The sequence below is a fragment of the Myxocyprinus asiaticus genome, chromosome 28, assembly GCF_019703515.2.
Source record: "Myxocyprinus asiaticus isolate MX2 ecotype Aquarium Trade chromosome 28, UBuf_Myxa_2, whole genome shotgun sequence".
Classification (NCBI taxonomy): Eukaryota; Metazoa; Chordata; class Actinopteri; order Cypriniformes; family Catostomidae; genus Myxocyprinus; species Myxocyprinus asiaticus.
The window spans coordinates 5,370,420-5,394,944 of record NC_059371.1 but is presented as its reverse complement, the minus strand read 5'-3'; the positions used below and the strand labels follow the sequence as shown (position 1 = coordinate 5,394,944).

The 24,525-nt window shown below is 38.4% G+C and overlaps 1 protein-coding gene across 1 annotated transcript in view; it reads right to left on the bottom strand.

The window, feature by feature from the left end:
* Positions 1–14,060: 14,060 nt before the first annotated feature.
* The window catches only part of LOC127418905 (protein NDNF), a 30,814-nt gene continuing 20,349 nt past the window's right edge, over positions 14,061–24,525 (bottom strand). Inside the window, exons 3-4 of the mRNA XM_051659809.1 lie at positions 23,277–23,401; positions 14,061–16,735 (exon numbers count right to left, since the gene is read on the bottom strand). Of these exons, the coding sequence (XP_051515769.1) occupies positions 15,324–16,735; positions 23,277–23,401 (1,537 nt within the window). The 3' untranslated portion in view covers positions 14,061–15,323. The remainder of the gene's footprint in view (positions 16,736–23,276; positions 23,402–24,525) is intronic.

The following is a 24,525-nucleotide window of genomic DNA, read 5'->3' as shown; positions in this document are numbered from 1 at the left end:
ATCTACAATTCAAATGTCTCAAACAGATTAAAGATAAATTAGGAAGAGTAATTATTGTGTTAGTTGAAATTCAAGGGCAAAGGTTGATTTTGGCTAATATTTACGCACCTAACGCTGATGATCAGGGCTTTTTTATAGATCTTGAAGGGATGTTGCAAGCCGCTGGCACCCCTCATGATATAATATTGGGAGGAGACTTCAATCTTTTGATGGACTCAGTCCTTGATCATAGCGAAGCAAAAGTCTGTAAACCCCCTAGAGCAACACTGACGCTTCACAGGATGTGTAAAAATCTTGGTCTTATGGATATTTGGAGACTTTTGAACCCATCTGGTAGGGACTATACATTATTTTCATCAAGTCCATAAGATTTACTCTAGAATAGATTTTTTTTTTGATATCCAAATCCCTCATTTCATCTGTTGTTGATTGCTCAATTGGAAATATCTTAGTCTCAGATCATGCCTTTTTAAAGGTGTTGCCATATACAGAGAAAAAGAAATCATATAATTGGCGCCTTAATGTGTCCCTTTTTAAAAATCCTGAATTCCAACAAATGCTAAAGACTGAAATCAGTGTCTATATGGAGACCAACTGGTCCTCAGTATCCTCTGTGGGCATGGTTTGGGAGGCACTTAAGGTGGTTCTTAGGGGTCAGATCATACAGTATGCCTCATTCATTAAAAAATCCAAAGAACAAGAACTTGTGGAGTTGGAAGGGAATATTAAAATTGCCGAGGCAGAGCTGAAGCACCGAATGTCGTCTGATGGCCTCAGAGAATTGACCCAATTGAAATATAGATACTATTTTGTCACAGAAAGTGGAGTTTTGGTTATTCAGGGCAAGACAGTCATACTTTGAGTCAGGGGACAAAGCAGGGAAGCTTTTGGCTAGATATATAAAGCAGAGAGAGAGTCTCTTTCTATCATTCCTTCAGTGAAATCTGCTTGTGGTGAAATATTTACCTCGGCTATTGATATTAATAATGCCTTTAAAGAGTTCTATCTTGATCTCTATGGTTCCACATCTTCATCCACTGATGAAGATTTTAGGAACTTTGTGGAACCATTAGATCTCCCTAAACTGACAACTGAGCAAAAAAACTCTCATGATTCTGAGATAACCTTGGAGGAGCTTGACGAGGTAATTAAAGCCTTGCCTACTGGCAAATCTCCGGGCCTGACAGCTTTTCCTCTGAGTTTTTCAAATCTTTTGCTACAGAACTGGCTCCACTTTTGTTAGAAGTTTATACTGAATCATTAAAGAACGGAAAGCTTCCGCCAACCATGACACAAGCCCAGATCAGTCTGATTCTTAAAAAGGACAAAGATCCAAGCGAGTGTAAAAGTTACCGCCCAATTTCCCTGATCCAGTTAGATGTAAAAATTTTGTACAAAATTCTGGCTAATCGATTAAGTAAAGGTATGACATCACTTATACATATAGATCAGGTGGGGTTTATTCGGGGCCACAGCTCTTCTGATAATATCAGGCAGCTCATCAATATTATGTGGTCAGTAGCGAATGATCAATCTCCGGTTGCTGCCATCTCTCTTGACGCCGAAAAGGCATTTGATATGGTAGAATGGGATTATCTTTTTAAGATTTTGGAAATGTATGGGTTCAGGAGTACACAGGAGTAAGTTACTTTATAGACACCCTGTAGCAGCGGTACAAACAAATGGGTTAATTTCAGATTATTTTACCCTCTTTCCCCATTATTGTTCTGTCTTGCCCTGGGACCATTAGCAGCCACGATAAGAAAAGAGGATGATTTTCCAGGGGTGACGGCAGGAGGTGTGGCACATAAGCTTCTGCTTTACGCAGATGATATTTTATTATTCGTCTCCGACCCTACTAGATCTATGCCTTGCCTCCACAGAATTATTAACTCCTTTTCCAAATTCTCAGGATACAAAGTCAATTGGTCTAAATCCAAAGCTTTGGCTTTGACAGCGTACTGTCCAGTAACGGCCTTCCAGCCGGGTACCTTCCAAATTAAGTATTTGGGAATTTTATTCCCAGCAAATTTGTCTGATTTAGTCAGAGTTAATTTTGATCCCTTAATAAAAAGGTTTTCGAACGATGTGGACAGGTGGGCTTCGTTACACTTATCGATGATTGGGAAGGTTAATGTTATTAAAATAATTTGTATTCCAAAATGTAACTACCTGCTACAATCTCTCCCTGTAGATGTCCCCCTCTCTTATTTCAAGCAATCTGATAGTATCGCGAAGTCCTTCATTTGGAATGGTAAACGTCCCAGGTTAAATTTCAGTAAATTACATAGGCCGATTGACAAAGGTGAATTAGGCCTACCCAAGATTTTGTTTTATTATTATGCATTCAGTCTTAGACATTTGGTTCATTGTCCAAGCATTGTCTAAGCCTTCCACCTGAGACAGCTCCTCCCTGGTTTTGTATTGAAAAGGAAGTACTTGCCCCTATCTCGCCACTGCAAAGCCTTTCGATTAAACTAGCTGGAGAGGTTAAGTCGCACCCCGTTATTTTGCATTTGCACTCGATATGGACAAAAGTGTCCAGAGTGTTTAATTCTGATATTTATTTAAACGTAGCCTCGAGCATATGGCTGAACCCTAAACTATGTATTAATAAGTCCCCTTTCTGTTGGTCAGATTGGATTGTGAGGGGGGTTAATACACTTGGTGTCCTGTATGAGGGTGGAGTATTGAGATCTTTTGAAAATGTGATTCAACATTCTGGGATTCCCAGATCTCAATTTTATAAGTATTTACAGCTGCACCACCTGCTCTGCTCTATTTTTGGGAGTAGCATACACCCCCTTAGAGCAGCAGATACTCTGGAAGTGGTGATTGCTGCTTTTGGGAAGGGTCATGAGGCATCAGTGTATTACTCCCTGTTAATTCAGAGTCTGGGGGATGGAGCTTTAAATTCTCTCAAAAGATTATGGGAGGAAGATTTAAATTTGCTATTGGAGGAGGGAGTGTGGGCAAGGATTCTAAACAACATAAAGTTTGCATCTAGAGATGCAAGGGTTCACCTCATGCAATTTAAGATTTTACATAGATTTTATTGGACCCCCTCTAGATTGTACAGGATTGGTCTTAAAGACTTACCCATCTGCTGGCGATGCCAGTCAGAAGACGGGGACATAACCCATGTTTTTTGGGGTTGTATTAATATTCAGGAATTTTGGTTGAAGATCCAGCATTTTGTGTGACGTACTGGACACTCAGTTTTCATTTTGCCCCAGACTTTGTATTTTGGGTGATGGAGAGGTCCTGAATATAGGAGATAAATATATGAAAAGCTGGGTACTAACCAGCGTGAAGATGGCAGACAGCTAATCCTTAGGGGTTGGAAGTCAACTGATGCACCCTCATTTCGTGAGTGGTGCACCGAGTTGGGTAAAGTGGCAGCTTTCGAGGAGATGATTTCCAGACAGCAGGGGAACCTGTCGAGTTATGGCAGAAAATGGGGCAGTTATTTGTCTCATTTGGAGAGGTCCTGGTGGGGAGCAGTGGAGGGAGACAATTTTATTTATTTATTTATTTTTATTTTTTCTTCTTCTTTCACTATATGTTGAACTTTGTCTTTTTTTTAATGTACTATTTGTGTGTCTGTTTATATGTGGGTATTTACTTATTTTATATTTGTGCAGGTGGGGGGTGGGTGGGTGGTTGTTATAAAGGGTTTTAAGTTGATTCCTAATGTATAATTTTGTGGTTAAATTTATTCTTGTCTGTCTTGGAATCAATAAAAAATGTTAATAACAAAAAACTATTTGACACTTTGTTTTGACACCCAATTTATATAGAAAGGATGCTTAAATACCGACAGTGCAGTGCTGGTTAAGTGAATTTGCCCCACAGATTCTAAAACAAAAAAACAGACTAAAAGCTAACTTATATTTACTGGAACAATACATTTCTTTAAGACATTTTTGTTTTGCCAAATTTTTCGTTTTCGTGATATTTCTCCTGTTCGCATATAACAGGAGCCAACTGGTATGTGATAGCTGTGCAGTATGTGTAAACCTCACTCCACTGGCCTCAAGAGGCGCACTAGCGACTGACGCTAGAAGCTGTAGCCTTTAGGCTCCTTGTTAACACGCCCACCTCCCATGCCGGCTGATGGTGGTTTGTTTCCCGCTCAGAGCGGGTCGAGCAGGACCGGTTACATGGGCACATCACTGAAATTACTGACCTGTGAGAACTCAGCTAGAGCGTTGATGATTAGTTATTTAGGAGTAGTTACCTAGGTTATTATCATTAAAAATGTATAACTTTGAAGCCCGTCTCTCAGAGATTGTGCAGAAGTACACTTTTTTATAAGATTGACAACATTAACTCAACAAAGTGGACAGCGTGGCCATGACAAATACGTAGAGAGAGATTGGAGTTTTTATGCAATCAGATCAGATGACTTGTCACCAAAAGTGGAAGGAGCTCTGTGACACGTTAAATGAGGCAAAGAAGTGATACAGTGCTGAAAGCGGTGATCCACCGCGAGAAAGTCTTGCATTATTGGCATTACTGACATGGCTAAAACAGTACATTAAACACCGTGACATCACCCTCAACTGACTAATTTCAAATGATGCCACGTGTAGTATAAATGCCGGCTTCACTCACCTAGGGTGCCTTAGTTTGTCTAGGAGAAAAAATGTTTGGCTACTACCTCAGTATAAAATAGGCTTAAGGCAGGTCCCAGATCTTCACAGAAGGCCAAATACTTACCACTGAGTTCTGCCATAAAATAAGTGTGTGTGTCTTTATTTCTCAATCCTCGGGGGCTCTGTTTCTTTGCGCAAATATTTTCTTTACAGAGAAACACTATTTTGGCAGTCCACACAACTGCCTCCATAGAGGATTTCCCCTAGCAGTTTACCATATTTCTGAAATACATCTGAACATCTTCTCAAACCTGAGGTGTCTCCATCAACCAAAGATCACTCTAAACCAACCCTCAGCCTCTCCAAAGTCCCTGAATGCTGTTTCTGACCTGGCCTGTTCTGTTGACGTTACTATACACACTATGTTTTACTTTGTAAAGCCCCCACTGGTTGTTGAGGGCCAACAGGATGGGAAGCATTGATAGAGAGGGAGTTTAAAGAGGGTGGGTAGAGAAACAGTCCTTAGAGACAGAGAGATTACAGTGAAGATAAATCATGAGAAAATGAGTGCCATTAACAATAGACATCTGATAAAGCACAAAAGAGGCTTCAGACCACCCCCCATGAGGGCGTACCACAACTAACTGTCTACTTTTTATTCATATTTACTCTCTTTATTTAGGAGACAATAATACCTAGCATGAACTTTAAAAAAGATTCTTCAATGGTTCTTTGTATCACCTCAGGTTCAGCAAAGAACTCTCTTCTTTTCAAGAACCATTTTTGTATGGGGTTCTTGAGTTGGCTGTACGGTTTGTTGGAAATTAAATTTTAAATTTAATTAAAGTTTTTGGGGGGTCTTTAAAGCAGCAATCTGACAATAGATGGTTTTCAAAATAACTAGAGAATAAAAATCTCTAAAACCATTTTGTCCTAATTGGAATGTTTATTTTAAACAGTGCATTTGTAGAACCTTGATATATATTCAAAGACTATTTATGAAACATATAAGTACACCCAAGTCTACTTTGCTAAAATTATCAAAAATATAGTCTGTACAACAAAGCAATATGTCAGCTGGGATTGCTAACTTTTCAACACGTGAATACTGGACACTTGAGCATTTTGAGCTTCAACACGTGGATTCCATCAGACTGGGCCGGTACCCCCTTGAATGTTTAACCATCCGATTGAGGGAAGGGGGGAGGGGGGGTCCCCAGTGAGCATTTAAATATGGGACAATAGCAAATACATGTTCATTTTAGTCCTACCAAATTCGTTCAGACCTCCATTTTGCACTTTTTTCACAATTGTCAATGGACTGTTTTCTGGTTCCGGTCTTCATAAGATGCAATGTAAAGAATACCAATATGATTGTTCCAGATGGAGAAAAACAACCAATTTAAGTGTTAGTTGGAGTAAAAATTAGTTCTGGCTCAACTTGTGCAGTTGCTTGCTGTCATAACTCAAATTAGTTTACGAGATTAGCGAGATAAGTAGAGTGTTAACGAGATAAGTCCATAGCTTCATGTCATCTACAAACTCCTTAAACTTTTAGGAGTGAGGCACTGTCAAAAAACAGTCATCGCGACTCTCTAAAGTATCAGCACTATAGAGCCACATGGCAGTGAGGCTGGTTGACCAAGGAAGTCTTGCTGGTTAAGATAGATAAGACGCCTGGAGGGGACACCAGCATCCAAGTCTCAACATATGCTGGTGACTTGCAATGTTGATTTATTTTTTCAGCAAGGGATTCTACTTTAAAGTCATTTGGAATCACACTGCCTCCACCCAGGGAAGAAGACCTTGGGAAGTTTTTCAAGAGATATCCACCAAACCAGCAGAATTTATCATGTCATAATGATAAAGCACAATGTAGCACACTTTCTGTAGGTTTTTGAAGGAGGTTTATGATCCATGTGAGGAGAACTATAGGCACAGATGGTCTGACATCAGAGGAACTGGCAGGACTGTGGTTTGAGAGGAGATCTTTTGAAGGTATCAGCATTTCTGTCTTTGTACAAACAAAATCACACAAACGTGTCATAAACTGCATTTGTAAAAGTTTGTGGATGGTGTGTGTTTGGGTGGTTTACGAGGACAATTTTTTTAGATTACAAACTGGTAATTGCAAGGGAAATATGCTATAAATGTGGTTTATGAGGACATTTCTAGTGTCCCCATAATTCAAATCACTTAAAAACATACTAAATGATGTTTTTTTGTTTGTTTGTTTTTTATATGTAAAAATGCAGAAAGTTTTTTGTGAGGGTTAGGTTTAGGGGTAGGGTTAGGGGATAAAATCTATAGTTCATACAGTATAAAAATCATTATTTCTATGGAGAGTCCACATAAGGATAGCCGCATCAACATGCGTGTGTGTGTGTACATGATTTTACTACACTGTGCTGACCAAATGTCCCCACAAGGATAGCAAAACCCGAGATCACCTACATTGTGGGGCCCAGCCAGCGATTCCCACGAGGGAAATGTCTTATTAAACATACTAAACAATGTTTTTTGAAAATATAATAATGCAAAAAAGGTTTCTGTGAGGGTTAGGTTTAGGGATAGAAATTATCGTTAGATCTGTATAAAATCCATAAAATGCATGGAAGTCTATGGAGAGTCCCCACAATGATATAAAAACAAGTTTGTGTGTGTGTGAGAGATAGAGAGAGATAGAGAGAGAGAGAGAGTCCTTTCAGAGCATTTTTTCACAAACTATCTTCAAAAGTGAGTTCTAAGGAACTAGCTGGGATGCAAGCCATATAAATTCATGCATATACACACAAACACACACACACACCAATCATCAGGTAAGAGCCGTACAAAGTTCACAGTTAAAAGCTGAAACCCATCAGTCTGAGATGTGGCTTCCATCACTCTATATTTATTTTCTTCGCTGTTTTCTCTGGCTGTACATTGCTCACTCTTCACTCTTACAAACATATCTCTCTCGTTTTATAGTCCATGGAGAGCAGCCACCCAGCACGAGACTGTTTATTCAGTGTTTTTTACTTTGAGTAGTTTCCTCTTTTACAACACCAATGTGAATTGCTTTTATAGGGAGAAGACCTGTTTTTAAGTGCTGTTATCATCTTACTCTGAGTGAGTGTTGGCGCCCGACCACACCAACTGGGTTCATAAGAATTCCAGAATAAAAGGATACAATGAGGTAAATGAAATGTGTGTGTGTGTGTGTGTGTGTGTGTGTGTGTGTGTGTGTAGAGAGAGAGAGAGAGAGAGAGAGAGAGAGAGAGAGAGAGAGAGAGAGAAAATGACTCTGTTCCAAAACCTTCAGCTACTTACCCTGTATCTATTCAGCATTTTAAAAGAGTTGTGCAACTAAAAAAAATTTAAAAATTTTAAAAAGCACCCAAAAGTGTCATAAAAATAGTCCATGCAAGTATTCCGAAGGCATTCCGATCACTTTATATAATAAACAGACCGTAATTTAAGTTGTTTTTCACTCTAAAATCAAATTAAATAATCGATAAACTATGTATTGTGGTGTGCAGCGAAGCTATTATCTGTATCTGTATTTGTATATGTTACTATGACAAAATTATCTGTATCTGTCTCTGTATTCGGATAGAACTGGATGTGGGCGTGGCTTAAATCGGAAGTGTCTCAAAACTCATTTCAAAATTTAACTCTCTTACATTTATAGTTTCTGTATATAAAATATGCATTGGATAGGCCTATTTAATTATTATTATTGTTATTATTATTATTATTATTATTAAAAATAATAGTAATTCAAATAATTATTATTTAATTATTTTATTTATATATTCTTTCTTTTTTTCTCACCAGATGAAGCTGGATATGTAGGCTATATTAACTGAATTTTAGTTTATGTCTGCAATGTGCAAGTATATGTTTAAGTTTATGTGCAGTGTGCAAGTATAACAGTGTTATTCTGGAGGCATGAAGTGTCAAGCAATTGTGAAATGCAATTAAATACAAATACAATACATTAAAAGAAATGATATTTTTTTTTATTAAGCCTACAAACAGGTGAAAGCACCATCAATTTATATCAGAAAGTTTTATGATAGGCTACACTCGAGGCTTATTTTGTGTGCACATATTTTAACATAATGTGGAGGACATTATTTATTTAGTTAAATTACATGTGCAGAATTAGCTAAATGCAGTGGAATAAATAGCAAGAGCGAGCCCCTATACATTTCTAGAAGAGAAAATTGGGAAAATGCGCATGTTTTGTTTTCTCTGCATGTTTTGTCTAGCTAATGTGGATGTGTGTTCTCAAGTTGACTGACAGGCGATGTCTGTCTCTAAAAGGTGATTGTCTTTTTTACCTATAAGACGGGACTTCCCTTACAAAAAATGAAAACTAGCCGGAATTTGCTGCATATTTGTCGCTTGTTATTTTCACATGCAAATGAGCTTGTGATTTGCCACAAATGTTTGCCAGAAGTTTGCAGCTCTTCACCGGTAGTGGTGAACCTGCAGCAAAACTTTGGCAACAATGGACAATTTGCCGCAAGTATGCCGCAAAGCTCCTTTTCATGTGAAAATTATCTGTGGCAAATTTTCAGTGAACTCTCCATTTTTGGAAGGGCTCCATTTTACATCCATTTTCTCCCATTCATTTAAATAGAAGTAGCCCATCTTTGCTAAATAGTCTCTGGTCTCTGATGCTGTTAGCTTAGCAACACGCTAATGTCAAACTTTTCTAGAATAAATAGTGAATCTAGTCTCCTGAGTGCTTCACATGAGGTGCACTGTAGAGCACAACAATGTCTTCTCACTTTTTCAGCCGTCTTGAATTCCGGAATTGTTTTTCTCACGTATTTTTTTCCATAAGGTTTTTATAAAATGCTTCATTAAAAAGTTCTAAGCCATGAACCAAACCAACCAGCTCCGTGGTAAATCACAACATTATAAACTCTGAAGCAGACTTGAAGCCAAAATTTTTTTTTTTAAATCGGACAAACAGAGGACAAGACTGTGTACTTAATATCTTTAATGTGGGTATTAAATACAATCCCATGAAGCACTGCAAATGACTTAATCAAATGAAAATTATGTAAATATAAAAAACTATTGATTTTAAGTTGTTGGTTATAAGTTTAGAAGCAATATACTTTAGTATAGAAGTTTTTTGCAAGTATTCAGATATTTGCAAATGTATAAGTAGTTTAGGGGCCCTATTTTAAGAGTGCTAGCGCTAAGCACAGCGCTATGCCATAAGTCATATGTGCAAAGTCAGTGGGCATGGCCATGAAGTTTTGGTATTTTCGTGCACACATGCGCTAAGTCTAGCCGCAAGTGGGTTTGGCGAAATTGCGGCACAAAGCACTAATGGGCTGGGTCAAGTGCAATTTAATTCAGAGGTTCTTCTCCGGTTATTGCAGTGTCTGCATCCTATTATATAGTACATACCCTCAAGCACTAGCGATATAAACAAATACAGCACATTAATAAGAAGTTGGTAGTGTAAATGGACTGTATGCAATAAATTTGAAGAAAAGAAATATGGACTTACGTTCTTTTGTGCAGCAACTGCGTCCTTGTTGTATATCAGACATATTTCTATGACAGTGACACGCTCCTTTTATACGCATGGAAAATGTGGTTCAGGATTTGGATGTAGGCTCTGTTAATATTGTAGAGAATGTGAGTATTATTAATCATATTGATCAAGTGTCACACAAATCATAGCTAGTATTAAAAGTGATTGTATCGGCCTTCCAGGTTAGGCTGTGGATCGAGGGATTTCTTTTTTTCACACACTTCATTTCTACTGGTCGATTTTGTTTTAAAAATTAAATTAATTTATTGAAACATGAAAAACTCAAACCAAAAAGTCAAATTAAACTTAATATAATATAATCAAAATAACTGTGGTCAAAAAAATACTCTACGACAACATTTGGAAAATTATTACAAATAATATATAAAAATAATAATACAAATTAGACCATAAATACAATTGTAAATATAAACATAACAATAATACTAATAATAATTGAAAAATACTGTAAACTATGACCTCTAGAATGTTTAACACAAATCTCATAAATTTTTGTTTCAAAAAACGGCTACAACAGTGATTGTCAGGGACATGTTCAACAACAGGGGTACTCAATTAAAGTTCCAAGAGGTCCGGTCTCTACATTTCCTTCCCAGCAAATGTCTGGATAATAATATGTAGCTTACATGGTGTTAGAAGTTATATGGCTAGGAAATTATGTATCTTTTTTAAAATTGTTTTTAACTTGCCACGCTGGCAGCAATAGTACTTTGTGTGTGTGTGTGTGTGTGTCATATATATATATATATATATATATATATATATATATATATATATATATATATATTCCTAAACAGTCAAAATAGTCTCTTCAAAAGTGGACAGGGATGAGGACACTGGGGGCGGGAGACAGCCAAAGTAGTGGGGTCTGAGGGATGTTCTACCAAAGGATACAAATATTTAAACAAGCATTCATCCGTCGAGGGCAATTGGAAATGAATATTAAAAGATAAGATCAACAGTTCATTTTGAAGCTGAATGACAGCAGTCCAGCTTTTGTGTTTAAATATTTATTTATATGTATGGGACAAATGAGGCCTTTTGACAAATAAAAAACACTGTATGGGGGTTCAGGGATATCCCCTGAGATAATATTTATAAAAATTGTAAAGTCTGAACAGACCATTTTTATATTTTCCTTAAAGTGAGAATCTATTAACAACAAACAAACAATTTACATTACAACAGTGAAGCATTAAAATACTGTTTGCATAATAAGTATAAATAGGCTTTCCTTGCCATCCATGGTGACATCTAATTTTCACAAAATTAGAACAAAAATCAGTTTGTTTATTATGAAAGGCTCGTAACATGCTGATTAATAAAGCTAAATTTAGACAGGGAAAAAACTTTACAGTCTAAAGGCGCCACTTTAACGTTTTTGATGTTAATGTTTTTTATGTTAAAATAACCACACTTTCAACTCATACGTACAGTAAATTAGGCTTTATGCGGTGCCTCATGTCTATCCACCCGTGATGCTTAGTTTGAAATGTGGGCGTTACTTGCATTGTAAACACAATTGTTGTTGCGGTGTACATCCATTCATTCTATCGTTACAGTGTTGGGATTTTGAGGAGAGCGTGTATGATTCCGTATGGACATACATCATTCACTATATCAGTGTATTACTGAAAGATAATAAACTGCAAAAATGTTATAAAGACAAAGAAAGTGTGAACAAAACCGTCACGCTTTTCTCACAGATGCAGTTGAGATTTAATCTAAGCACAAACACAACATTTCGAGCAAAATTATCGGTTGTTTCAGTGGAGGCCCTACACTAGTTCAGTTTCAGATGTGTGTGCTTGTCATCTTGTCACCCTGCATGTTGATATCAGACAGACACACTGAGGAAGAGCCGTGAAATTCTCATCCTTGGGCATGTAATCGCTTTTTCAAGTTTTCCGATTGGATGGTTATTTCCTTTTTAAATCCACATGTATCCACTGTATATAGATCCAGCAGCCATATCACCCTGCAGCTCTTGCCTGGTTGCCCACTATAGCTAAGCAGGGTTGAACCTAGCCAGTACCTGGATGGGAGACCTCCTGGAGAAAACTAAGGTTGCTGCTGGAAGAGGTATTAGGGAGGCCAGCAGGGGGTGCTCACCCTGTGGTCTGTGTGGGTCCTAATGCCCCAGTATAGTGATGGGGACACTATACTATAAAAAGGCACCGTCTTTCGGATGAGACGTTAAACCGAGGTCCTGACTGTCTGTGGTCAAAAAATTCCAGGTGTCCTGGCCAAATTTCCCCCATAGGCCCTTCTCAATCATGGCCTCCTAATAATCCCCATCCATTAATTGGCTGTATCACTCTACACTCTCCTCTCCACCAATAGTTGGTGTGTGGTGAAATGTCCTTCGGTCCGGACTGGAGTCTGCCTATTGAGTACCCCTGTTCTACAATATATTCAGAGTTTGAACATGAACATGAACCTACTGGTGGAATATCCAAACTGCAAATGCAGGAACTGATTTTAAGGTTTGCACTGAAAACAGACCTGCTTCTAAAACGCCTTAGTACAATGAACTGTTTAAATAATAGCAAATTACAACAAAATCAATAAAAACAGCGAATTGCACTTTGCGCCACTTCATTAACATATAATACACCCACAGTTTGCGTGCATACACCCACAGATAGCGCAAACACTCCGACCAATGGCCAATTGCGTTGCGCTTAGAATTAGCGCTCACAAAATTTGGATAAGACATTGCACACGGTGGTTGTACATAGTGCAGCGCTTAACGCGGCTACAAAAATAGAGCCCAAAGGGGGTAGGGAGACCGACTCGATTGTGTCATTCACAGTGCGCCATGGAGGTACATGGTCATTGCTGAGCTCTTTTGGTGTGCTTTGTGCTTTTGGTGGATCATTCTCTTCTGATTGATGTAGTGCACTATTCACCAGGAATTCCTCTATTAAACAAGATTTTTGAAATAACGCGGACTGATGGCTTCAACAGAACCATATACCATTGATTATCATGCTTGGAGCTCATGTTAGGTCTGTCTTTAAAGGTTTATAAGTTATCGTTAAAAATCAGTTCCCCTATGGAATTTTTGTTTTTATTTACTTCCGTAGCCAGACTCTATTTTGTGCTGTGCAGTTACTACCTATGTAGAGCATTCTAAATCAGTCACTTTTGAACAGAGAAAAGAAAAGTAATACTTTTTTTGTATTTGTGGCATTGGCCACCTCTACTTATGATTGACTGGGATTAAGGGAATTTTTGTTTTATTAAAAACACATTCAGTCTCCACCTGACCACCTCTATATGAGCTTTGCACACACACACACACACACACACACACACGGAATTCCCTAACCATTCCCTCAAGGATTTCCACACTGTTCCCAGTACTCTTTCACATTATTCCCCATATTATAGGGCAGCAATAAGGTTAATGTAAGACATGTGAGCTTCTGCCATATCTGTAATGATTTGATTGACAGGCTGTCAAGAAGACACTGAACTCCTCAGGACAGACACTAGATTGACAGTGAGATGTTTGTGAAAATGTCATTTCATTACATCCTGAGCAAATAAGCTTAATACAAAAACATATCTGATTTCAGGTGCAAAAGCACAAACATAATTTTGAATCAGGTTATTCCTGACTTTTATAACCTTCTGGGAGACAATGAACACACTAGTACTATATTACTCTATATATCTAAGTACAACTCTGTATGTAGTGAATTAACTGTTCACAAATGTTTTTATAGCCTGAGAAAGTTTCCTAAGTGTTGATCTTTATCATTTTATTTGACAATTTTTCGAAATTTTTATTAAATGGTAATGAAATACTGTTTTTATCAAGACATTAGAGATATGTACACGATGCACATGATGGAAGACAATGACAGCATGTATTTTTTTCGGGGAAAGTCGTTTATTAAGTTAGGGCGAATATTAAGTCACTTTAAATATTAAAGATAAAGATGTTTTTAATTATTTGTTTTTCCTGGCTTTGAAACTGAAGTTGAGCATCACTGAATGTGACATAGATGTAATCAGAGTTGTGATTGGTTCAAAGTAAACATCTATGCCATTTGTCTCTTAGTACACTTCCACATTATTCATGAGACTGAACAGCCTTAGATGACTCTACGATGAAATGCCTCCCACCTTTTCACAACTTTCCACGCCCATTTTTTAAGACTTTTTTCAAAGCTGCGGTGTGAAGGACTGGTGCTGAAATATATGGATTTCATGACCCTTTAATAGTAATAGTGTAAATATGACAGGAAATAATGGGTAGAAAAGGCAGGGATATGATTGGCAAATGTTGCAAGCCAGACTCAAACTCGTATGAACACCACAGGTCATTGTGTCAGAGCAGTACACCAACCCCAAGGCTATGACTCTGATGATCTTACTATCTTAATAACTTGCACATAATTTTTGTAGAAAAACACAGCACTACTGGGATTACAGATGTCTATATTTAGTGTTTTATGTACATGAATATTGAATGAGAAAATCTGTACATGAGACGATGAAACACATTTACACATTTACGTTATACACACAAACTGACAGCGAGGAAACGCTTCAACAACGTCGACTTTCATATAGATTTAAAACACTTTTTATTACTAATAATTATTGTCAATAATCCAAAATAATAACTAAAAAAATAAAAGAAGTATGAAATAATTTAAAAAATCATCTAAACCATGTTTTGAATACATGGCAGGAAAGCAGAGAGAAAGAGTCATGGAGCTACCTCTGCGATGGCTGGTGTAAAAACAAAAACAAACAGAAAGAACATAGACATACGGCAGACAAATGGTGCATGCAGTGGCCAAAAGAGAACTGTGGCTCCTCAAAACTCCCATTTACATGGCAACAGCGATGGCACCCCCTGAGAAAAAACCTTCAGGTGCCTAAGGTCGTCTGAGAGCGTCAGACTCGACTCGACTTGGTAATGTAAACATAAATACAGAGGTTGATATCGCACTCTACAGGCAGTTCGGAAACTGCGACACATGCGTAGTTAGCGTTAGCATTGTGCGCAAGTAGTCAGTCTGCAAAACTCTCCTTAGTAGAATATCACTTCGAGTTAAATAAACTTATTTTTTTTTCTCATTATATATATAATATATTTACTTCTGTGCAGAGTCTATGCTTCGGAGTATCTCTGTTTTTTAACAGTACTTCCTTGTTTTCACCAGTTTACTCTGGTATTTGACTGAGTGGCCGCTGAGTCCCACCACATAAACATCCAGGAGGTAGCTCTTTCCTGCTTCGAGGCCCGTTATGGTCTCTGTGGTGACGGCCTTTTGCAGGTTGGCGCTGTGGAAGTACTTGCAAAGCACCTTCTCGGACTTGCGACGGCTCTCTGGTCCAGCGCACTGGTTCTGCTCACGGCGTCGATGCTCTTCGCCGTAACTTTCGGAGACCTCGCGTCGGTAAACACAGTACTTGTTGCGCTCTTGAGTGCCAAGCCAAGCCACGGTGACGGAGGAACAGGTACGTAACTTATCGAAAGCCTTGATGCGGGTATCCTCAGGTAGTGCGGGGAAAGGTTGCTTTCCTCCAGCACGGGTGCTGGCAAGCACTTTCAAAGTGGAAGCGCCCTTGCGTGATCCTCGTAGACGAATCAGGTACTTGGCTTTGGGCTTGCCGCGGAGTTGGAACTGACGGACACCCTCAACATTCTGAGACAGAACAAGCTTCCCATCACGGCGCACCTGAACTTGCACTGCATCCAGACAGGCGTGGACGAAGAGCGTGATGCGCTGATGAGAGGACACTGGTGCAAAACGAAGGAATTTGCTGGACTTTCTCTTGATGAAGATGTTGGATACTTTCCCATCCTTGAGTTCCACAGTCTTTTGCTTGGCTTCCTCCTTGGTGCGGGCAAAGGTTCCCACATACGCAGTGCTCAAATTGGTGCCAGTGTTCACGGCAAACACATCAAAGTAGTGTTGTGTGTCAGGCTTTAGGTCAGACACTGTAAAAATGTTCTTGTTGCCCATGCAGATCTTCTGAATGTCTAAAACCTTGGGCTTAGGGATGTATGTGCGACTCATCTTATTGCTCAGAGCTCGATTGGTGGTAAGGGAGCGATCCTTATTAAAATCATTATCAGATGGGATGAAACCAAAATGAGCAAAGTCAAAGGGGCTGAAGTCCCGGCCTGGTTTTGGAACAGTCATGAAGGCATCATCCAAACTCATTTTGGCTTCCGCTGCACACAAACTCTTGAAGTTGTGCTCTTTGTTAATAACCACACAGTACTGGATCGGTTGGCCCATTATAGAGCCCGTAGGAGTGGGCTTCCAGGCTAGCGTGACAGTAGTACGACCCAGTGCAGTAACATCAACTCTGGGGTCGTAAGGCAGCTCTGGGTAGGGCTGGTCAGACTCTGGAGTTGTGGTAGCATAGATCTTGAAGTTGCTGTCCTTTTCGGTGGAGAGGATTTCTAGCTGATACAAGCCTGAAGGAGAGCTGGTGGCGATGAATGACTCAACGTCATTTCCTTTGTAGGTGAAGAGTTCGGTACCCTCATTGACTGTGACTTGCTGTTTTTGCTGCTCCAGAGGTTCTGGCTCACCTAATACACACAAAACACAAAGATTCACAAAATTAGACTTTGGGAACAGGAATCATAAGTAATTTGATGTTTCTGGCTTTAAATCTAATTTCTCCTAAGGGGCATCTACATGATTCATGTTGGGGCGCCAACACACTGCTCAACACCAGCATCAAGAGTCACTTGACCACACGAAAAGCGTTGCAGAGAATGTCTTGTTTTGACTTTAGTGCTGGCAGTACCTAAATAATTATAAGTTATCTGAACTGTCCGTGAACCTCTGGCTGATACTGCGAAAGGTCAGTGGCAACAGGGTCAAAGTTGAAATTGTCTGAACTTTCAGCACTGTATGCACAACTTTTCACTTCATTGACTTCAATATATTCTGCAATGCTGATGCAAGGGTTGTGGAAGCCCCTTTAACGATGCTGATTCTTTAATGATTCTATAAACACTTTTTTCTACTTTTGAGGAAGAAATATTTGGAAATTAATTAAGAAATGAATTGATTGTCATTTCTTAATTATTTAAAATTAAGAAATGTCAATCGATATTCAAGAACCATTAACAGAACTGAAAGTCATGAAAATAATTCAGTTTCGATTTTTTTTTTAAATGGACCCCATTCTGAATAAGAACCAGTTTTTGGTTCCAAACCCCAATTGTGCAACAAGCAAAGAAAATCAAAAGACCATGAGAAATGTGTGTGCCCACAGAACATACCACAAACATCAAAAACAAGATGGATTTGTAGGGGTACAACTGCATGATGCTATTTACAGATGCACATTTTGAATGACAAGTTGTTTAAACCACACGCAAACATAAGCCACATAAACTGCTGAACAAATGGATATAAACACTTAAGCTCTCTCTGAACATAAATAACTTTGAAAATTAACATTAAGCGCCACATAATGACACATTTCCCCCACCACTCCAAATCCTCTCATCTAGTTGTTTACTTTTCACTTCCTCCCCACACCCTAATTAGCACCAGTGGAAAAAGAAGAAACAATTTCCATCTTAACGGAAAGACCATCATTGAATGTGTTGATCCTGGTGAGGTCATTCGGAGCTACCTGCTCCGCATGGACGAATAGCCACTCACCCGCTGGCCGCTGTGTTTTCTATCCAAATAGCCCTGTACATCAGAGGGCGACTTTCTCTTTGCTTTCCCCAGGAATCCTAAGCTACACAGAGATGCCTTGTGGCTTCACTGTCCCTGAGTTACTCTCCAAGCCGTCTCCTTTCAGCTGGCTGTGAAAGCATAATATTCTGTTTATCAACCGTAGAACTAAATGGACATGCGTTGCAATCAAAGACCGGCTCCCAGATATATTCAGCAAACATAGGAAAAGACTTGTGTGTATGTATGGCTTATATTTACTGTTAGCACTGTAAAGTACAAAAAAAACAAACAAAAAAAAAAAACAACAGAAACTACCCTTCCATATCCCTTGTCTTTCGCAGTCTTATTTTAAAATCTGACGTTTGATTGCTGACTTTGGTATCTTGGTATTAGAATGGGATGCTGGTGTGCTGGTGTGCTGGTGTTCCAACAAGGCATGACTTGCTTGGTCAACCAACATCACCAGACCATGCTGGTTGACCAGCCATCCTAGCAAAATTTTGATGGTAAGCTAAATTATACTGGTCCACCAGCTAGACTAGCATCAAACCAGTGCTTGCAAGCATTAACCAGCCTGGACCAGCATGGTAATGCTGGTCTAAGCTGGTCTTTTCGGCAGCAAAGTCTGCATTTGCTCTCTATATATTCTCATTGCAGTCTAAGGCAAAAATGTGACATATTTGAAAGTTTTCTTTACTATATACAGTGCCAACAGAGTGCTTGTGAATGAGTGAAGAAATTAGTCTCTAGGCAGCGATCATCTAACAATGATTGATTTGTCTTTCAGGTTCTAATCGCAGCCAAGTCACGCCGTTGGCCGAACTGAGGCCATCATTACATGCTGTATTTTGTAACAAATCAAGACCCTTTGAGTAAAACCCAATGGTGCATTACTGTAGCAGTGAATGATGGGGCTCTCTGTGTTTCATCAGCGAGACAGCTGTACTGGGCCACAGACAGAGAGGAAGAGGGAAACCCAAAGTCTGGGAGTCATTACGGCCCTCAGAAAGTCAAAGATGATCAGAAACCTTCGATGTCTCAAAGGGAGACACTTGTGTCTTTACGTAAGCTCACACATGGACATGTTCTGCTGTGACACACGTTCTTCTGTTCTATACATTTGGTTTCACGCACATGAACAGATGCACTTTAACTGTAACCGCTACCCTGCTGCATGTGTCTGGAGTGAAATACAAGGGTGTTTTAAGGAACTTTATTGATTTCTTTCAGATGGAAAATCAGAGTTGTTGAGAAAGAGAAGGTGATGGGGAAGAGTGAAGAAAATAGAAAAGTAAAAGGAAGGGTAAGGAAATAAGGGGAGAGCACAGCTGACAGAGAACACTAGAGTCAAGCTTTGAAGATGAGCACCAGTCACGACCTTTCCTTGAAACATACAGTTCACCGAGTTTATGAAAACAGTGGGAGGAATTCTAAGATTAAATTGAATGAAAACATGTCCAGGTCAGATTTTACCCCTAGAAATAAAAATAAAAATAAATTTAAAAAATACGAAGAGATACAAAATTAAGATTTATAAAACAACATAAACATGATAAGAAATTATGCATGTATATACAATATATATATATATATATATATATATATATATAGTTTTTTTTATTTTTAAATAATAATTTTTTAATAATAATAATTTTACATTTGTATAATTTTAAATATTATAAATAGGGATGTTAATAGATTATAATCAAATTAATTACATGACATTCCAATTAGTTAATCAAATTAATCCCCATTAATCTTATAAAACAGCAGTTTCTGATATATAAATAGTTTCTGAGAAAGCCCCCAAAATAACAATAATTCAATATATAATTATTTTCAATAACAAAAAATATTATGAATAGAATTCAAATAATTAAAGTGCATTACATAATTATGGCAGACGAGTAAAGCTCGTTGATATAAAAAAGTGGCTGTAGAAGGCAATATATTTTTTGAACATCAGCCTATCATTGGCCTTGAGTCTACAGCAATCCATTTTGCAACTGAATTCATCAGTCTGTCCGAGATAGATTTGTTATAAGGGCTTTTCTAAGGAAGTGTCAATGTACACATGGTACACAATGCTTTTGGAGCGTCTCACTTTGGTTGTGTCGCATCATAAACTCAACATTTTTGGTTGCTGTGTCATGTTAAATGTAGTTTGAAACTTCGAAAAACATGTCTTAAAATCACTGCATTTGGAATTGCACTCCATCTAGCTGTTTTTGAATGCAAAAACATGCTCACATCTTATGCTGTCTCTAGTGTCAGGCAAGCCTGAGTATGGTTTGTTGTCTGCACAGCTGCACATTACCAATAAAGCTGGAGTTGTGCTTACTGCCTTGGGCTGAAAACAGGTGGTAATTCAATCATGAATAGCTCCAATGGTAGGAATATACACTCATCTACCACTTTATTAGGCACACCTGTACATCTACTTATTCATGCCACTATCTAATCAGCCAATTGTGTGGCAGCATTGTAATGTATAAAATTATGCAGATATGGGTCAGGAGCTTCAGTTAATGTTCACATCAACCATCAGAATGGGGAAAAAATGTGATCTCAGTGATTTGGACCAAGGCATGATTGTTGTCTGATTTGAGTATTTCTGTAACTGCTGATCTCCTGGGACTTTCACACACAACAGTCTCTAGAGTGAAAAGAGAATGGTGTGAAAAACAAAAAACATTAGGGAGCGGCAGTTCTGTGGGCAAAAACGGCTTGTTAATGACAGAGGTCAGAGGAGAATGGCCAGACTGTCCAAGCTAACAGGAAGGTGACAGTAACCCAAATAAACACACAATACAGCAGTTCTATGCAGAAAAGCATTTCTGAATGTACATCACGTCAAACATTGAGGCAGATGGGCTACAGCAGCAGAAGACCCCTCTGGGTACCACTACTGTCAGCTTAGAACAGGAAACTGAGGCTGCAGTGGGTACACGCTCACCAAAACTGGACAGTAGACGATTGGAAAAAACATCGCCTGGTTTGACGAATCTGGATTTCTGCTCAGGGTACTCAGATGGTAGACCCACTGCAGCCTCAGTATTCTGTTCTTGGCTGAGAGAAGTGATACCCGAAGTGGTCTTCTGCTGTTGTAGCCCATCCGCCTCAAGGTTTGACATGTTGTGCATTCTGAGATACTACTCTGCTCAACACAATTGTACAGAGGGGTTATCTGAGTTACCATAGACTTTGTCAGTTCAAACCAGTCTGGCATTTCTCTGTTGATCTCTCTCATCAACAAGGCATTTTCATCCACAGAACTGCCGCTCACTGGATGCTTTTTGTTCTTCACACCATTCTCTTTACACTCTAGAGACTGTTGTGCATGAAAATCTCAGGAGATCAACAGTTACAGAAATGCCCAAACCAGCCGTCTGGCACCAACAATCATACTACGTTCCAAATCACTGAGATCACATTTTTTCCCCATTCTGATGGATGATGTGAACATTAACTGAAGCTCCTGACCCGTATCTGCATTATTTTATACATTACACTGCTGCCACATGATTGCCTGATTAGATAATCGCATGAAAATGTAGATGTACAGGTGTGCCTAATAAAGTGGCCAATAAATGTATATATATATTATATTTTATATATGATATATAAATACATTTTTGGTTGCAATTTATATTACAGTATGTGTACTTTCAATATACTTACTGCGTACTTACCCAAGAAAGTACTGAGTAATATTAGGTAACTACATGTACTTCATATGGGTTAAGGTAAGGGTTGGGGTTAGGTTTAGGGTTAGTACCTAGTAATTAAAATAGCTGTTGTAATTATATAGTACGTAAATGTAGAACAGTACTGTAAAATAAAGTGCTACCAACATTTTTTTTTTCTAAAACAATCAGAAATTATATAGTATATATATATTTATATATATATATTTCATATAAAAATCTAAAACATATTAAAGTTTAATATTTATCAAATGTATATATTTTAATATTTATATTTATATTTTTTATAAAAATACAATACAATATATATATATAGTATTTATAAGTCTTTTTTTCTTCTTTAGGGATAAATATGACCTGGGCATATTCTTGACAGGTTCAGCGCTTCACTCCATTTTCTCTTTTTCTTTCTTGCTGCCTGATTTTCAGACAGCAGATGTCAGATACAGTCCATCAGCTCACCAGGTGCGGTCACACTGAGCCCAAACTCACACATGCTCACAAAAACACATTGACGCAGACGGAGCTAATTATTGACCACACTGGAAAACACTGACCCGCACTGGACATACTCCACATGACTTCACAAAAAACACTTATTTACCTGCCGCCATGCTTATTTTTCTGCTTTTTCAAATTAGAGCTATTTTAGCATAAAATTTTCCACTGGGATATCTGTGGGATATTCATTTTGACTGCTCCTTTATGTTTTTAGTTAAATCATTTTGAGAACTTGAGGAGAACTCCAAGGCTCTGCTCCAAAAGCTAATGAGCTGCCTACATAGCCAGCTGTCTTCTAAGGCATCGACTTTTCCCCCCTCCTTTTCATTAAAAAAAAAAGCAAAAATGGAGGCTACAGTAAGGCACTTACAATGGAAGTGAATGGGGCCAATTTTTAGAGGGTTTAAACTCAGAAATAACAACCTTTGGCAACATTCATACGGCAGCAAAATACGGTTGTCAGTCCTGTATTTCAGTGCTTAACAAGGTTATGTTCACACGCAGTTCGGTTATTTACGATAGACACAACCGCATTCTTTAACCGAACTGACACGCACAAATTTTCAGGACTCACAACTGCATTTTCGGCAAACCTGTGCAGTGTGAACGGAACCGTACTGGAAAACTAGTTGTTAGTTACGAGATAGTCACGCTGCACTGTAAATGCTCATGTCTCGTGTGTTTCATGTGGGGTTTCATTAACTCACGGAGATGGAAGAATTAGCTGTGTGTCATCCGAAAAAATCTAGCCGCTGTCTCCCAAACACTGACTGTGTGAACGTAGCCTTTGAGCCTGGAGTGTGCCTAAGAAGCCTTAAAATGCTGCCTGTGTAAGCAGCTCACTAGGTTTTGAACAGAGACAATGATTTGCTAGGAATTTCTACATTATTATTACAGTTACAGTTATTTGTATTTAAACTTTTCTTTAATCCTTTCAGATTATTTTACACCTTAGTCTGAATTTGGAAGAATCCCTAATCCTGTATGATCACAATTCCTAATTCTAATCATGTTTAATCCTGTGGAGATCAATGAAGATAGAGATAACACTGTCTACTTTAATCCTTAAGCTTTTTTGAATTGTTATGGGAGATGCTCCTTTGTTCCACAGATCTGAGAGCAGTTTTTCTAATAATAGTGTAGAACAAGAACATCTTAAAACATCTTGTGTCTTAGATTACTGCAGAGTTGCAACATTGATTGGGAGATTTAATTCGGATACCTGATCCTTCTCCACTGCGCTCCTCTGGGAGCTCTTGCAACGTCAGTCTCCACTCGAGGGGAGCATCGCAAGGCGTCACTGTCACCAACAGAGGGGTGTTGTCTTCCTCCACCACAAAATAATACCTGCAGGAATGGGGAATGAGAAAATGAGGCAAAGTGAATGTGTGCTCCAAAAATGACAGTATTTACACAATAGGATAGCTTAATAAAAAGCAGAAATGAAATGTGACTTATTGAATGTTGTGTACCAGATTTTGCTGTTCATTTGGGCTAAACTGCTATCGATGCCTGTGCGAAAACTAGCCATTTGTAGCCATTTAAATTTGTAGGTCTCCTTTATGAATACAGAAGGCTAGTCCATGAACTTACAGTATTTTAAATCAACATCAATATTTTAGATTAAAATGGCTATAAATGTATGAGGAAAAGTGAATATTTAGGTTCTCTGACACTTCTTTTAAGTTTACCCTGTTTTTGAACATCTTTTCACCATCACACAATGCCAACGTATGGAATCTAAACACTTTTTCTATAGCACATTAATTGTAAGGTGATATGCATGAACGTTTGCATTACATAAGGTGTGATTAAGTTGCACAGTAGCTCAAATGATATAGGAGGGTGCGAGTCGAGACGTGAGCCGAAAGTATCATAGAAGCACCACAAAATGACGTGGTTGCTTCAGCAATTGTATTTTTCATCTCACATTTGCTTTTTATGAAACAGTCAGTTAGGTTTAAGTTTAGGGTAGTGATGTCAGATTTTTTTTATTTATAACTCGCTTGAGAATTAACCTTAAAACCCTTATCTGTTTGGGAGAACATTTCACTCACCTTTAGGACCCAGATTATGTAAAACAGAATTTAAAGACTTTTAAGCATTCAAGCATCAGGGCTTGAAAACATTACAAATCCCTAAGTATATGACTGCCGTTTTAGTGAGGATATGTATAATGGCTTTGCTAATTTAGCCTGATTAAATTGCAGTCATGTTTCACCTATAAAAGTACTCAAGATATATTAAAACCAGTCCCAAGACACAATGTACTGAAATTAGAACTAGCTGGCCTTTCAAAGAGCGCTACCGAATTAGAACCATATTCCCTAAGCACAACGCTGCTACAGTACGTTAGCTTTGCTGTCTAAACACATCTCTGCAGCTTTATTGTTGTTTTAGCACTGTGTTGCAACTGGATTAGCCTAGTTTTAACAATGCATTAGACAAGGGAGTTGTCTTATAAAATACAC